General features: G+C 46.1%; 1 protein-coding gene across 2 annotated transcripts in view; it reads right to left on the bottom strand.

The window, feature by feature from the left end:
• Nucleotides 1–6,948, bottom strand: part of HABP4 (hyaluronan binding protein 4) — a 35,843-nt gene extending 28,895 nt beyond the window's left edge. Inside the window, exon 1 of one of the 2 annotated variants that reach the window (XM_075931851.2) lies at nucleotides 6,441–6,948. In XM_075931851.2, coding sequence (XP_075787966.2) covers nucleotides 6,441–6,738 — 298 coding nt within the window. In that variant the 5' untranslated portion in view covers nucleotides 6,739–6,948. The remainder of the gene's footprint in view (nucleotides 1–6,440) is intronic. The other variant, XM_075931852.2, reaches the window with a different exon arrangement.
• Between the last annotated feature and the right edge of the window lie 6,221 nt (nucleotides 6,949–13,169).

The raw sequence follows: 13,169 nt of genomic DNA, 5'->3' as shown, positions 1-13,169 counted from the left end.
AATTATAGAGCTATTATACTTCCATTTCATACCCTTCCCATCGCCCTACCATCTTGCATAAAAACAGCTCAAGGACCAAAAAGCAAGGCATTTGCAAACTGTAACATATACCACTATTCTGAAAGAATAAGGAAACACCACAAACATGACCGTCTGAAGAATGGAAATTTGTTTTTAAAAGGTTAGGTCAGTTAACTACTGACGATAGTAGTTCTCTTGTTATTGTGTCACCTAATTCAGCCTAGGTGAGCGTCTAGGGAGAAAGTATTCTGGATTCAAAAGATTTGAAATTGATTTATGCAAGGTTAACAGTCATAGACAAACGGACTTATGACTTAACATTTGATTTACAAATTGCTCACTTGCAGGTGAGGTCCATGATAAGTGGTAATTCACAAAAAAATTGAGAACCAATCAAGACAAAGAAGGCAGCTGATTTACAATAATAGGCAAATACAACAAAACCTTGATTCAAACCACCAAAAATCATACTGAAAAAATATCACACAGAACTTTTGAGACAAACCTGAGAGGGACAATTTTATTAGCTCAGTGTCTGAAATCACAAAACGTCTAGACAAGAGAAATTCAAATATTTCTGAAAAAATTCTGAGTGTTCATATTCAGATTTTACATGTTGCAAGAAAACTTAACTAGCATTTTTTGTAGCCCAAATAACCTACACAATGAACTACAATGAAAATTGCACATTAAACACTTTAACTCTTAATACCAGAATCAGTCTTGGCAGTTCAAGCACTTAATCTTTTAATTGCAGAGTCTAGTAACAAGTCCCTTGAAGTCTATTACAAGCCAATTCACCTCACTTACCTTTAAAATAAAACTGCACCCCTTCCAGACATGTGGGGATCATTAGAAAACTCTACAATTATGCCAAATTCAGCCTGTAAGGAGTTTGACAAGCTCAGGCATATTCTCTTCTGCCAGACTGATGATCCTGTACTGGGTCTGGCAGTAGGCTTTCAGCCAAAGCACATTCAAGCAAGGTTCCAAGGAATTGCTCATTAGGTACAAGTTTGGATTTTTGATAGTTCGATAGTTCGTTAATATCAATGTCTGGAACACCTGATGTTGATACAGATCAGTCATCCAAAGCTCTTCAGAGAGGTGTTCTTAATCAGTCAATTTTTCAATAGTCTAGATTTAGTCTGCAGTCTGCCAGGCACTTTTGAATGGACCCCAAAAATCTTTATTTATTTAACATTGTTTTCTCTGGAGTTGGACCTTAACTATACATTCATCAAGAAACATGGATCTTGACAAAAATAGACTATCCCTACCATATGCCCTTCCTGCATATGCAGCTATGCTTGAGAGTAGTTGTGGCCATTCCTTAAAACATACAAAGTCAAGATCCCTCCCAGAAGACAAGTAATAAATCAGTAGCAATGTTCCTCAACTACAAGACAGATTATGGCTGCACCATAGGGATGTAAAAATCAGTTAGCTAATTAAACAGGATAAACATTTAGTTTAACCAGTTGACTGATTAAACAGGGGCGGATGGGGGTGCAGCAGCAGGTAAAAATTCCTCATCTGCCTCAAACAGGATGATCTTGGCATGGAGTTCTCAATCTAGGATGTGACAGACACCCCCCCCCCAGTAAAGGAAACCAAGAAGTGTATTTCATGGTGACAAATTTAGAGGGGGTAACAGTGTTAGTCTGTCTCAGCAAAAACAAGGAGTCACGTGGCACCTTAAAGACTAACAGTCACAAAGTGGGCTCTCATCCTCAAAAGCTTATACCCAAATGTGTAAGTCTTTAAGGTGCTACAAGACTCCTCACTGTTTTTAGGAAGTATATAATCATCCTCTGTGGAGTTCCTCAATAGAGGACATATTTGGAATCATAAGTCCTACCACTGCAGCGGCCTCAGACACTAGTGCATCTCCTATGGCACATAATAGTTTAGTCTAGTCTCCTATGGGCTGCAGTATACTGGTTTAATTCAGTGGGCAACCTGCTGACCATTGGGGTTCTGTGTGTGGCCTGCAAGACATTTTGTTTACCATTGCCCATGCACAGAGTTGCCAGATTCAACAGGATTCCATTTGTGTAGGTTTTTCCCCTACCGATATTACTAAAGCAACACACACAAAGCAAGGGCATGTCAAGTGAGGTGTGTGATGATTGCCCACAACACTGAAAAAGAGCCATGTGCTCCCTCAAAACACTGCTACGATTCTATCGGCACACACCACAAATTCTAGGTACACAAGCACAGTTAGAAAACCTACCCAATCCTGAGGCATCCTCTTGGTTAGGACAATCTTGCAGCCCACTGAGTTGGAGGGCCACTCATGTGGCTCACTTACTAGCCTAGGGTACCTCACTGGTCTAATTTCAGTTATCGGGTGTATTGTGTGGGTGCTGATGACAGTGGAGATCAGACTTGATTATCTGCTAATCCCTTCTAGTCTATGACTCTGACTCATCTCAAATAGCAGCCCTGTGTACTTCAATCCTCAGCCTGCCTCACCCAAAAATCTGGAGTTAAGCAATAAAGCTTTAGAGGATTAATAATGCCTTGTAAAGCACAATTTGCTCCATAACCTCAGGTGCAGAGAATCTCTAAGGTGGAGGTTCTTGTAACATGACCACCAAATCTTAGGCTATGTCTACACTGGTCCCTTTTCCGAAATGGGCATGCTAATTTTCAACTTCAGAATAGGGAAATCCGCGGGGGAAATCCCCCGCGGGATTTAAATAAAGATGTCCGCCGCTTTTTTCCGGCTTGGGGAAAAGCCGGAAAAAAGCGTCTAGACTGGCCCGATCCTCCGGAATAAAGCCCTATTCCAGAGGATCTCTTATTCCTACTTCAAAGTATAAGAATAAGAGATCCTCCGGAATAGGGCTTTATTCCGGAGGATCGGGCCAGTCTAGATGCTTTTTTCCGGCTTTTCCCCAAGCCGGAAAAAAGCGGCGGACATCTTTATTTAAATCCCGCAGGGGATATTTAAATCCCCCGCGGATTTCCCTATTCTGAAGTGGAAAATTAGCATGCCCCTTTCGGAAAAGGGGCCAGTGTAGACGTAGCCTTAGAGAACAATGTCAGCCTGCTGGATGAGAAAAACAAAACAAAAACCTACAATTACCTCTGTAAAACACATCACAAACCATGAAATCCAGCCTCTGGAAAGGAGGGAAAGGATTAGAACACCTCATCAGGTGGTTATACAATTTTCAGTGATTATACATTTACTTAATTAAAAATATTTTGACACCCCTAGTTCCTACTGTTAATTGGTTCCAGCTACTTGTCTTCCTTTCTTCCCTGTACAGAAACTCACGGAGGGCAGTTTGTATCCAACTCCAAATACCTCCTCTGTCTTCAAGAAGCTCTGCAGCTGTGCTTTTAAGCCAGGTCCATCCCCTGTGTTTCTGTGGGAAGCGGGAGAAGGAGGGGTAGGGGGGAGGAACAAACAGCTCCCCACGCATATTGGTTCCTGCCTGCCCCCATGCACTGCTGCTTCTGACAGAGGCAGCAGCGCCGGAGGAGAGGGGAGGGGAAGAGCTCAGGAGCGGATACCTGCAAGCAGCAGGCTTGAAAGTTGCTTCTCCCACGTACCACGTACCTGCTCCCCTCTATCAGAACAGCAGCATGGGGATTCAGGGGATCTGGTGCTTGTGGGGAGCCTGCTTTAAAGCCAGCTCCTCACGGGCACTGGCTCCTGCCTCCACCTGCCCTTGCTGACTCTGATACAGAGGCAGCAAAGGAATGGGAGTGAATGTAGTCAACAGGATTAGCCAATAAATCCAGGCTTATCGGTTACTCATCATTCCTACCTTGCAGTTGCCAACAGGCATCCCCTTCTGTTCCTTGTACAGGAACAACTGAGCGGGAGAGACTAGAGACTACAATGCAGAGATACAGAGCAGGAGAGTGCTACTAGACCAGGGTTTCCCAACCTAGGGGTCAGGACCCAAATATGAGTCGCCATTATATTTCAAAAGGGTCACCAGGTGTCTCCCCAGGTGGCTCTTAAGGAGTCATTCACACTTTTTTTTAATTGCCCTGGGTCAACAAGTCTTCCTGAATTGTCAAAATGGGTCCCCATCTGAAAAAGGTTGGGAACCACTGTGCTAGACACTTTACAGTAACTCCTCCCTATTTGGGGAAAGCTAGCTCCTCCTGTGACCTGAAGAGCAGTACCAGTGATCACAGATGCCTGGCAGAGCCTTCAGCTTTGAAGATAATATTACAAGGTACTTTGATAGAAAAGCTGCCTGCCAAATTTAACAGAGAAGAGTTGGGCCTGTACTGTTCAAGCAGCTCTAGCTCCAAATCTTAGCATTCAGAAGTCTTGACCAATTCAAAGTATTAACTTCCAGGAGTTATCCTTCAAAGCCAGCCTAGTGCCAATCTCACTGTAAACTCCCTGAGGTTCTACTGATGTTTCTTCAGTGCTCAGGGTGACATTGACCTTTCCCCCTAGAACATTTTGGTCAATATCAAGGCAGGCAAAGCAACAAACATGGTCACAGATCTTCAGCATCGCTCGGCCACAGAGGTTTAAAATTACAGACTTTCCTATCTCATTTGATATCATACTTGAAAAGGAATCAATTAAAGAGAGATTTGTTGCTCATATTTGAGTGAAATTATGCAGCAATGTAGGCAAGAAACAAACAGAGCTGAGGTCAAAACTAGGTATTGCTGCGCTCTTGAAAAGTCTGAGTCAGCTCTCTAGCACTTCAGGTGTTTATGTTCTTAAAGTTGTCATTCTGGTTCATCAACATGAAGAGACTACCCAACTGAACACTAGCCAAAATACAGCACTGAAGCAGAGATTCTGACAGTTAACCAATAAGGTTATGATTAACCAGTGGGGGCTGGAGCTGCCCCCATCCACAGTGGTGCTACTCCTGCACCTTCCTCCCCGCTCACCCTTGGTTAAACTTAATATTTAACCAGTTAACTAAACAGGATTTTACATCCCTACGCTGAAGCTCTGAGAAGACTAGCACCACACAGAAGCACCCTACGATGTTCAGTTTACTAACCCCTCAGAATAAATCAACTACTAATATAGTGCTCCAAAACATAAATAATTCATTGCAATATCTAGATATACCATATTTACATATGCACAGTTCACTTTGTATTAGAAACAAACAGCAGCCCTGGTAACCAGTTCTATACATAAGGTGCTCAGAGACCACAGAACTTTAAGCAATACAAGAACCAAGATAGAAAAGAATAGTGAACTTTCATATCCACATCGTTCTGGCAGGAATTCTGCAACACTGAACGTAAAAAGTAATATCCTGGCTCCATTAAGCTTATGCAATACAAGCTGCAGTCTGTTTATAGACCCACAAATGCTTGTGGCCAACTTCGTAACATTAGCACTCTTCTTCTAAATCACTTTACAGACATCAGTAGTGTCTAATTAGATCCTTAAATCACTCAGTATGTTTCAATATCATCCAGGCTCATCTCCAAAATGATAAAAGGTAACGACAATCTCAATAAATGCTCAATGTCACCACTCTCCTAAATTATTTTGGCTCATGTACTTGAAATTGTGATGCCTCTACTTACTTTATTTTCAGCACTATTAACAGCAGTTTCCCTGCATTTCTATCAGAAGCACTGTAGCCTTCAACAAAGAATAGACATATTTCTAAAATGTAAAGGTTGTAACTCACACGCCCTCAGTTTAGTCTGCCCATCTCATAATCTGATGTTCTGCTGAAAATTGTTGAGACATGGGAATAAAAACATGAAACGGATAAACTAAATATACTGTTAGCCCTAGCTGATTCACCCATTGTTGAACAGTGGTACAATTTCAGTTCCAACTGTATTGTTTTAATTCTGAACCAAGACAGTCACTTGATTATATATTTGGACTTAAATATTGCCTCTTTAAAGTAATAAGCAGCTGATCCCCAAGTTACTTTTCCCCCAGAAAAAGCCACGGGAGAGCAAGAGACAGCGAGGGAGGGAGGCCAATCCTAAGATTAGGGTCAGGGAGAAATAGAAGTCAGGCAGTATGTAGGCATATCGCTAGACTCACTAGGTGACCAGGGCCCAGTCCTTTAGTTAGTGTGCGAGGCGGGGGAGGGGGGCGGACTCCCGCCTACTCCTATTTTTAGGCGGGCAACGCACTGTGCCGCTCTCAGGAGCCCGGAGCCGATCCCTTCCCTTCCCCCTCCCCGGACAGCGCAGCATCTCCGGCCTCACAGCTATCCTCGGAGATACTCAGCGCGATCAGTCAGAGACCCCGCCCGGCACAGGACAAGGCGGTAGCCGCTGCCAGCCCCAGCCCCGAGCAGCAGGTACCCGCAGCTCCCCCCACCGACACACGCTCCCGCGTCCCGGCCCACCGCCCAACCAGCCCCCGCCGAGCACAGCTGAACTGTCTCCCGCCCGCCCCGGCTGGTGTGGGCGGGCCGGGCCGCCCCCCGTACCCGGCTGCGGCGGGGCTCCGGGCGCCGCAGGGCTCTCGGGCTGCAGGACCTTGCGCTCTTTCTGGGACTCCCTCTTGCCAGCGGCGGGGCCGGGCCTCGGGCCGGGGCCGGGTTTTTTGGCGGCGGCGGCGGCCTCATCGCGCTTCCTGCGCTGCTGCTGGCGGCGTTCGGCCTCGCGGAGGACGTCGAAGGGGTCGGACTCGTCGTCCAGCAGCTGGTGGAAGCGGTTGGCGACGGCGCAGCCGAAACTCTCCTGCATGGCGGCGGCCACCGGGCTGCCCAGCGCCCCCTTCATCATCGCCGCGGCCACCCCGCCACCTCCGGGCGGCGGCGGCAGCTGCGGGCGCTACCAGGGCGCAACCGAGGCGCGCGGCAGGGCAGGAGCAAGGGACGGGCACAGAGCCGGGCCCGGCTCAGCAGGGCCGCCACAACCTCGCCATCGCCACTCGGTCCGTCCCGTCCCCTCGAGCGCCGCTGACCAACCAAAGCGCGTGCACCTCTCGCGGCCCGCCGCCAATCAGCGCACTGCACTGCACTGCGCCCCCCCCCTCCTCCGCGAGCTCAGGCAACCAATCCCAGCCGCGGTAAAGCGCCACCAACCAATCAGCGCATTTGGTCCGGCCCAGTGAGGGCCATGGGAGCCAATCAAAGCCATGGGATGGCCACACGCCACCGACCAATAAAGTGACTGTGTCGTCACTGCGGGTAGCTTTGCCTCAGTTCTCAGCCCGCGTGCAGCATGTAACTGTTTCTCCTCCCCCCCCCGTGTGGCAAATCATTATGTATGCCGCTTTTGATTATTCATGAGCAAATGTGGCCCGGATGAAGCAGGCAGTGGCGGGGCCCGGGCCCGGCAGACCACAGCCAATGGGCGGGGCTCCCTTTGCGCACAGCGCCAGGCCAGTGTCTCCCTGCGCCTCTCAGGGTTGTGAGAAGTTTTGCCCCCAAAGTGTCACAGATCATTCCAGCCCCCATCTTGGTGCAGCCAGCTGGCATGAAGAATCTTTGCATCCACCTACGACCACCTCTGGAGGGGATGATTATACTGCAACCGAAAATCCCTTCGAGCACCATACTTAAGTGTCTGCATTGTACGGGACAGCCCCAGAGCTGGGTCCCTATTATTGGTAGTTAGGGCTGGATTTACAATTAGGTCCAGCAAACACATGCCAATGGGTGCCTAAAAATTAGAAGTGAGTTAAAAGATTAATTTTTAATGGAAAATGGAGGTCCTAGAGGTAGAAAGCGTACTAAAAAGTGTGTATGGAGGGTGTAAACCTTGCCAGACTTGTAGGGCAAACCAACATACTCTAAGTGCTTTGGGACTGAGAGTCAAAGGCCTTTGTCAAATCAATGAGGGTATAAGTAGATCCTAATTTTGCTCCAGTAACTTTTCCTGGATTTGGCAGGCAATGAAGATCATGTCAATTGTCCAACAGGATGGCCTACAACCACACTGATATTCTGGCCATATTTCTTCAGCAAGAGGAAGTACTGTAATTTGTTTAAGAGCATATGGGCAAGAATTTTTCCCTGTTGCAGATAACAAAGCAATAACTCAATAATTAACATACTCTGACTTGTTACCATTTTTAAGAATGGAGACAAGACATTGTAACTCATGTCTTCTGGAATCTTCTCATTATACCAGATATGAAGAAAAAAATTGTGGATCTTCCTTGCCACTTCTTCTCCAAATTTGTGGACTTCAATTAGTATGCCATCTGGCCCTGCTGACCTGTTGTTCTTGGTTTGCATAATTGCTCATGTTACTTCTTCAAGAGGGGAAGATCAACAAGTGATTCTTTTTCATGTTGTTGTGGTTTATATTTGCTAGTGGCATCAGAAAAAGTTGACTCACAATGCTCAAAATGCTACTTCCATCTGGCTTTGGTGTCCTTAAAATATTTTAACCCATCTTGGGCTCAGAGTGCTGTGAGTCCTCGGAAGCATGGACTGTAAATGGCTCTTACCTGAAAAAAGCTCCTTGTGTCATGTTTAATAGCATAAAGCTCAAAGTCCTTGGCTTTTTCTCACTACCATTTATTTTTTATATCAAAGACTTTCCTTTGGTCTCAAGCCTTTAGTTGCTTATATGACTCTTTCTTCGGCGGGTATGTCATTTTACCACATGCCATGTTCTTTTCTTTTCTGGTTGAACAGACCCTGAAACTCAGCATTATTCTCATCAAACCAGTCTCAGCAATGTGTCAATCACAAAGTCCTGTAGAAGGGTTTAGCCAAATTTGGGTTACCCTCCAAAATGTATTAAGATTCTAAGGTTTTTCTGTGATCAAATCATTGCCACAGTTCTCTGTAATGGTCTTTAGAGGGAACCTTTCTTCATCAAAACTGGGATTAAGCAAGGATATGTTATTGCCCAAATACTGTATTTAGCAGTCTTTTTCATCCTCGTTAAAGATCACCTCTCCAATTTCATTGACATAAAATATGGAATGGATGGGCAGCTCTTTAATCTTCTATGTCTCTGTTCGAAATCTAGTGTTTAGGGAGACCATTACTGATCTTCATTATGCTGATGACTGTCATCTTTGCACACACTGAAAATGACCATCAGATCATACTGAATTTCCTTGCCCAAGCTTACCACTCAATATTGGCTTGGCACTCAATATTGAGAAAACTAAAGTGTTCTGTCAAGTTGCTTAAGTCTTGCACATGACCCACCACAAATCACTATCAAAGGTCAGACTTCTGGAGATAGTTGAGCACTTTTGCTACCTCAGTAGCCAACTTTCTCAAAGCACAAAAATCAACACTGAGGTCCAGCACAGGATCCAGTGTGCAAGTGATTTCTCTGGAAAATTTATATGATGTATTTTCATAGACCATGAATGACCTAGAGCAGAACACCAAGATCCTACATTCCTTTGTGAATGCAAAACCTGGGTGATCTATTGATAGCACAAGAATCTGGAGAGGTATCACCAATAATACATCCAACCAGGGGTGCCCATTTCAGATTTTGGTGGGAAAGGCTGACCTGTGCAGGCCGTGATGGGTGGGAAGAGATTGAAAGTAGGAGGGGGAAGACTGAGGATGGAGACTTCATCCATGTTATTGAGCATGGTCAGTACAAGCCAAGCGCTTAATGGAGAAGGGAGGAACCAACCCCATCCGCTCTCCCCTCCATACACATCATCTATTCAGGGGCTACCAAAGTACTTGAAAACTCTACTTTTTTGGTAGACAATTTAGCGGTTAGCTGACAGGAGCACTGTATCTAATTCCTATATAAAAGAAAGAAAATTAAATAAATATTAGACACGGTCAGCTCTAGCACTAACATATTCTGACATCTTATGGCAAGTCACTTAAGGGATACTGGTTAGCCTTAAAATTGTAATGTATATTCTTACTTTGTTACTAACTCTATGGAGAGAGAGAGAGACCCCATCAGAACTCCTGGGCTCTGTCTCAGCTCTGGAAGAGGAGTGGAATCTAGTAGGTTACAGCAAGAGGGCAGATACATTTCAGCTCTATAAAAGAACATCAGAATGGCAATCAGACCAAAAGTCTTTCTAGCCCAGTGTCCTATGTTCCAACAGTGGTCTATGCCATGTCCTTCAGAAGGAATAAACAGAAGAAGCAATCATCATGATCCCTTGTCACCCATTCCCAGCTCTGGCAAACAGAAGCTAGGGACACCATCCCTGCCCATTCTGGCTAGTAAGCCATAGATGGACCTATCCTCCTTGAACTTATTTTGTTTTTATTGGAACCCTGCCATAGTTTGGGCTTTTCCACCATTTCCTGACAAAGAGTTCCACAAATTGATTGTGAAAAAATAATTTGTTTTAAATCTGCTGCCTATAAATTTAATTGGGTCAGCTTCTTGTGTTATGTTATTTATTTCTTTGCTAACATTTCCTTATTTTATTTTTCCACACCATTCCTGATTTTCATTTACTAGATATCCCCCATCCTTTAATTATTTCTTTTAAAAGCTAAGAAGTCCCAGTCTTTTTGATCTCTCTCAATATGGAAGCTGTTCCTTACCCCTAATAATTTCTGTTGCTCTTTCTGTATCTTTTTAGATGGGTTGACCATGTTGCTCTAGGCAAAGATCCAAAATGGAGTCTGAGGAGTTTAAAAATGGAGTCTTAGGGGTTTTTCTCCCTCAAACAGCTTTCCTGCCAAAACCTATAGGGAAGAAGGCTTTGCACTCCTCTCTGTCACCTATGCACACGGCTCCAGGCCTTTGCACTCCGCATTATGTCATGCATGTGCATCTTTTCTCTGCACACCACCCTCTTTCCTTGTGCACACCGCCCACTCTAGCTGCACCCCTCTCACCCATTTTCCCACCTCAACTCCTTTATAAGCCTCCCCCCAAGGAGCGTTCGTGTTGCTTGGATCTCCTTCGTCCATCTGTGTGTGTCGTCGTGTTGTTTGCCTCTGTGTCGTCGTCTACCCCGAGGAGTCCATCCATCCATTGCCACGTGACCTGATTGGGACTACCTGTAACAAGAAGCGCCATTTTGAGGGGTGAGGGAAGCCTCCTCCCATTCAGCATTTTGGATTTTGGGAATTACAATTGTAAGTCTTGCTCATACGGACATTCAGACAAGGACTGGTGTCTAACTGACTTTGAGCATCAGCACGTGGAAGGTGAGGACCCAGATGGCTCCGGAATCCAGACCCGCGTGTCACCAAGGGATCTCCCTGTTGTCCTCCCTTGAGGCTTTCAAATAGCCAATAGGTAGCAGGTCACAGGCGTCTATCTCCATTTTACTGTAAAGTATAACCCTTTTATACGGGATCTTTCCTATCTTCTTTTCTCTTCTGGGTTAGGGTGGGACAATTATTGTTGTTGTTAATGTTGATGATGCGTGCTTGTTCTTTCTAAAAATATATGGTTTGGCCCTAAATTTGTGTCTGGCCTGTTTATGAACTTTTCCACTGGTGATAGATACGGGATACCAGGTCAAATCTGGCTTCTGTGGGGGAGGCGCATTAGGCTTTGATTAATTGCCCACAGCAATTGTTTACTTCTGCCTTCTGGGTAACAACCAGATCTGCATACAATATTCAAATGTGGGCATACAATGATTTTATGTAGAGGCAATATGATATTTTGTCTTCTTATATAGTCCTTTTCTAATGATTCCCAATATTCTGTTAGCTTTTTAGTTTTTAGACTGCCACTACACCTTGAACAGATGTTTTCAGGGAACTAACCACAGTGATTCCAAGATCTCTTTCTTGCATGGATACAGCTATTTTGTATCTACAGTTAGGATTAAATTTTTCCATGTACACTACTTTGCCTTTATCAACATTGAATTCCATCTGCTTTTGTGTTGCCCAATCACCCAATTTTGTGAAATCCCTTTATAGCTCTTTGCAGTAGGCTTTGGATTAGTCCCTGTTCACCTTTTTCAAGTACATTTGTAAATTTAACACAATAATCCAAATGCAAATCACAGCAGCACAACACTCATTCCTCCCCTACCCCCAATCTTGTAAGTGGAGTATCCGGCAATGTTTTCATGGTGATCTAAAAATCAGGGCCGGACGGAGGCATGGGTAAGCCGGTCAGCTACCCAGAGCGCCAACCCACGGGAGGCACCTGATGACAGCTGTAAGGGGCGCGTAGTGTCCCTTGCAGCTGCCACCAGGAGCCGCGCGCCCGGCTCCCGCAGCACCAGCCCCACGGTGCCGGACAGCAGCGCCCTTGCCCCTACGGCTCCGGGGCCATGCACGGCCCGCGCGTGTGCTAGCCGGGCCGGGCAGCACATGCGCTGTGCACCCTGGGGGTGGGCCCCGGGCTGTGCGCCAGCAGCCGTGGCCGGTGCGTGCATGCGCCTTGTGCCCCAGGGGCAGGCCCGCACCCCATGGGTGGGCCTGCACATGCGCCCGGGGGCGGTGCCGGACACCCAGGCCCAGGGTGCCAAAAGGGCTAGGGCCGGCCCTGCTAACAATCCTTCAGTTACTAAAATGTCCAGCCTGTTGTTCTTAATCACCCTGCCTTCCTCTTTTTATAGCAAACTCTCCTCCAAAGACAAAGCTGCAAGCAGCTCAAATTGTTGCATTTAAGAACTGTCTCTGGAGTCAGTGCATGCAGCTTTAAGCAGACCTCAAATATGAAATCCAGGGGGTTCAAACTCAAGAAGGGAGGGTTACTGCGCTCCTAGCCCCCGCCCCCTCCCCGTAAATGGCACCGTTGCCTCCATTAGAGCCTTCACATCAAGGGACAAGATTGCTGCACTAACACCAGCATACACAATGAAGCCAATGACACTAGGGATGTGAACGACTAATCAACTATCTGATAAACAAATGCTTATCGGATAGTCGACAGACTAGTCAACTAGTCACTTCCCCCCCTTGCTGCCTCTATCAGAAACAGGCAGTAAGGAGGAGGGGGGAAAGAAGGGAGTACTTCAAAGTGGCAGAGCTGAGTAGAGCCTGGGGCCAGACCCCGTGCTTCACACGCCGCTGCCACATTGAAATACCATGTGCAGCCTGGCACCAGCTGGGAGTCTGGGCTGCACAAGACCCGAGATTACCTCAGGCTCCATCTGGCGCTGCCACTTTGAAATGTTATGGGGAGCACAGGGCTTGAGTCCCCCGCTGGCAGTGCTCCCCACTGCACTTTCGCCTTTGAAGTGTAGCAACAGTCTTGAGGCTGTTGCTACACTTCAAAGTTGGAGGCGCCCTTATTGACTAACCAAATAATTGATGCAAACTGCATTGACTATTCGA

The sequence above is a fragment of the Pelodiscus sinensis genome, chromosome 6 (genome assembly GCF_052426305.1).
Source record: "Pelodiscus sinensis isolate ZL-2025 chromosome 6, ASM5242630v1, whole genome shotgun sequence".
NCBI lineage: Eukaryota > Metazoa > Chordata > Testudines > Trionychidae > Pelodiscus > Pelodiscus sinensis.
This window is presented reverse-complemented; position numbering and strand designations above follow the sequence as displayed.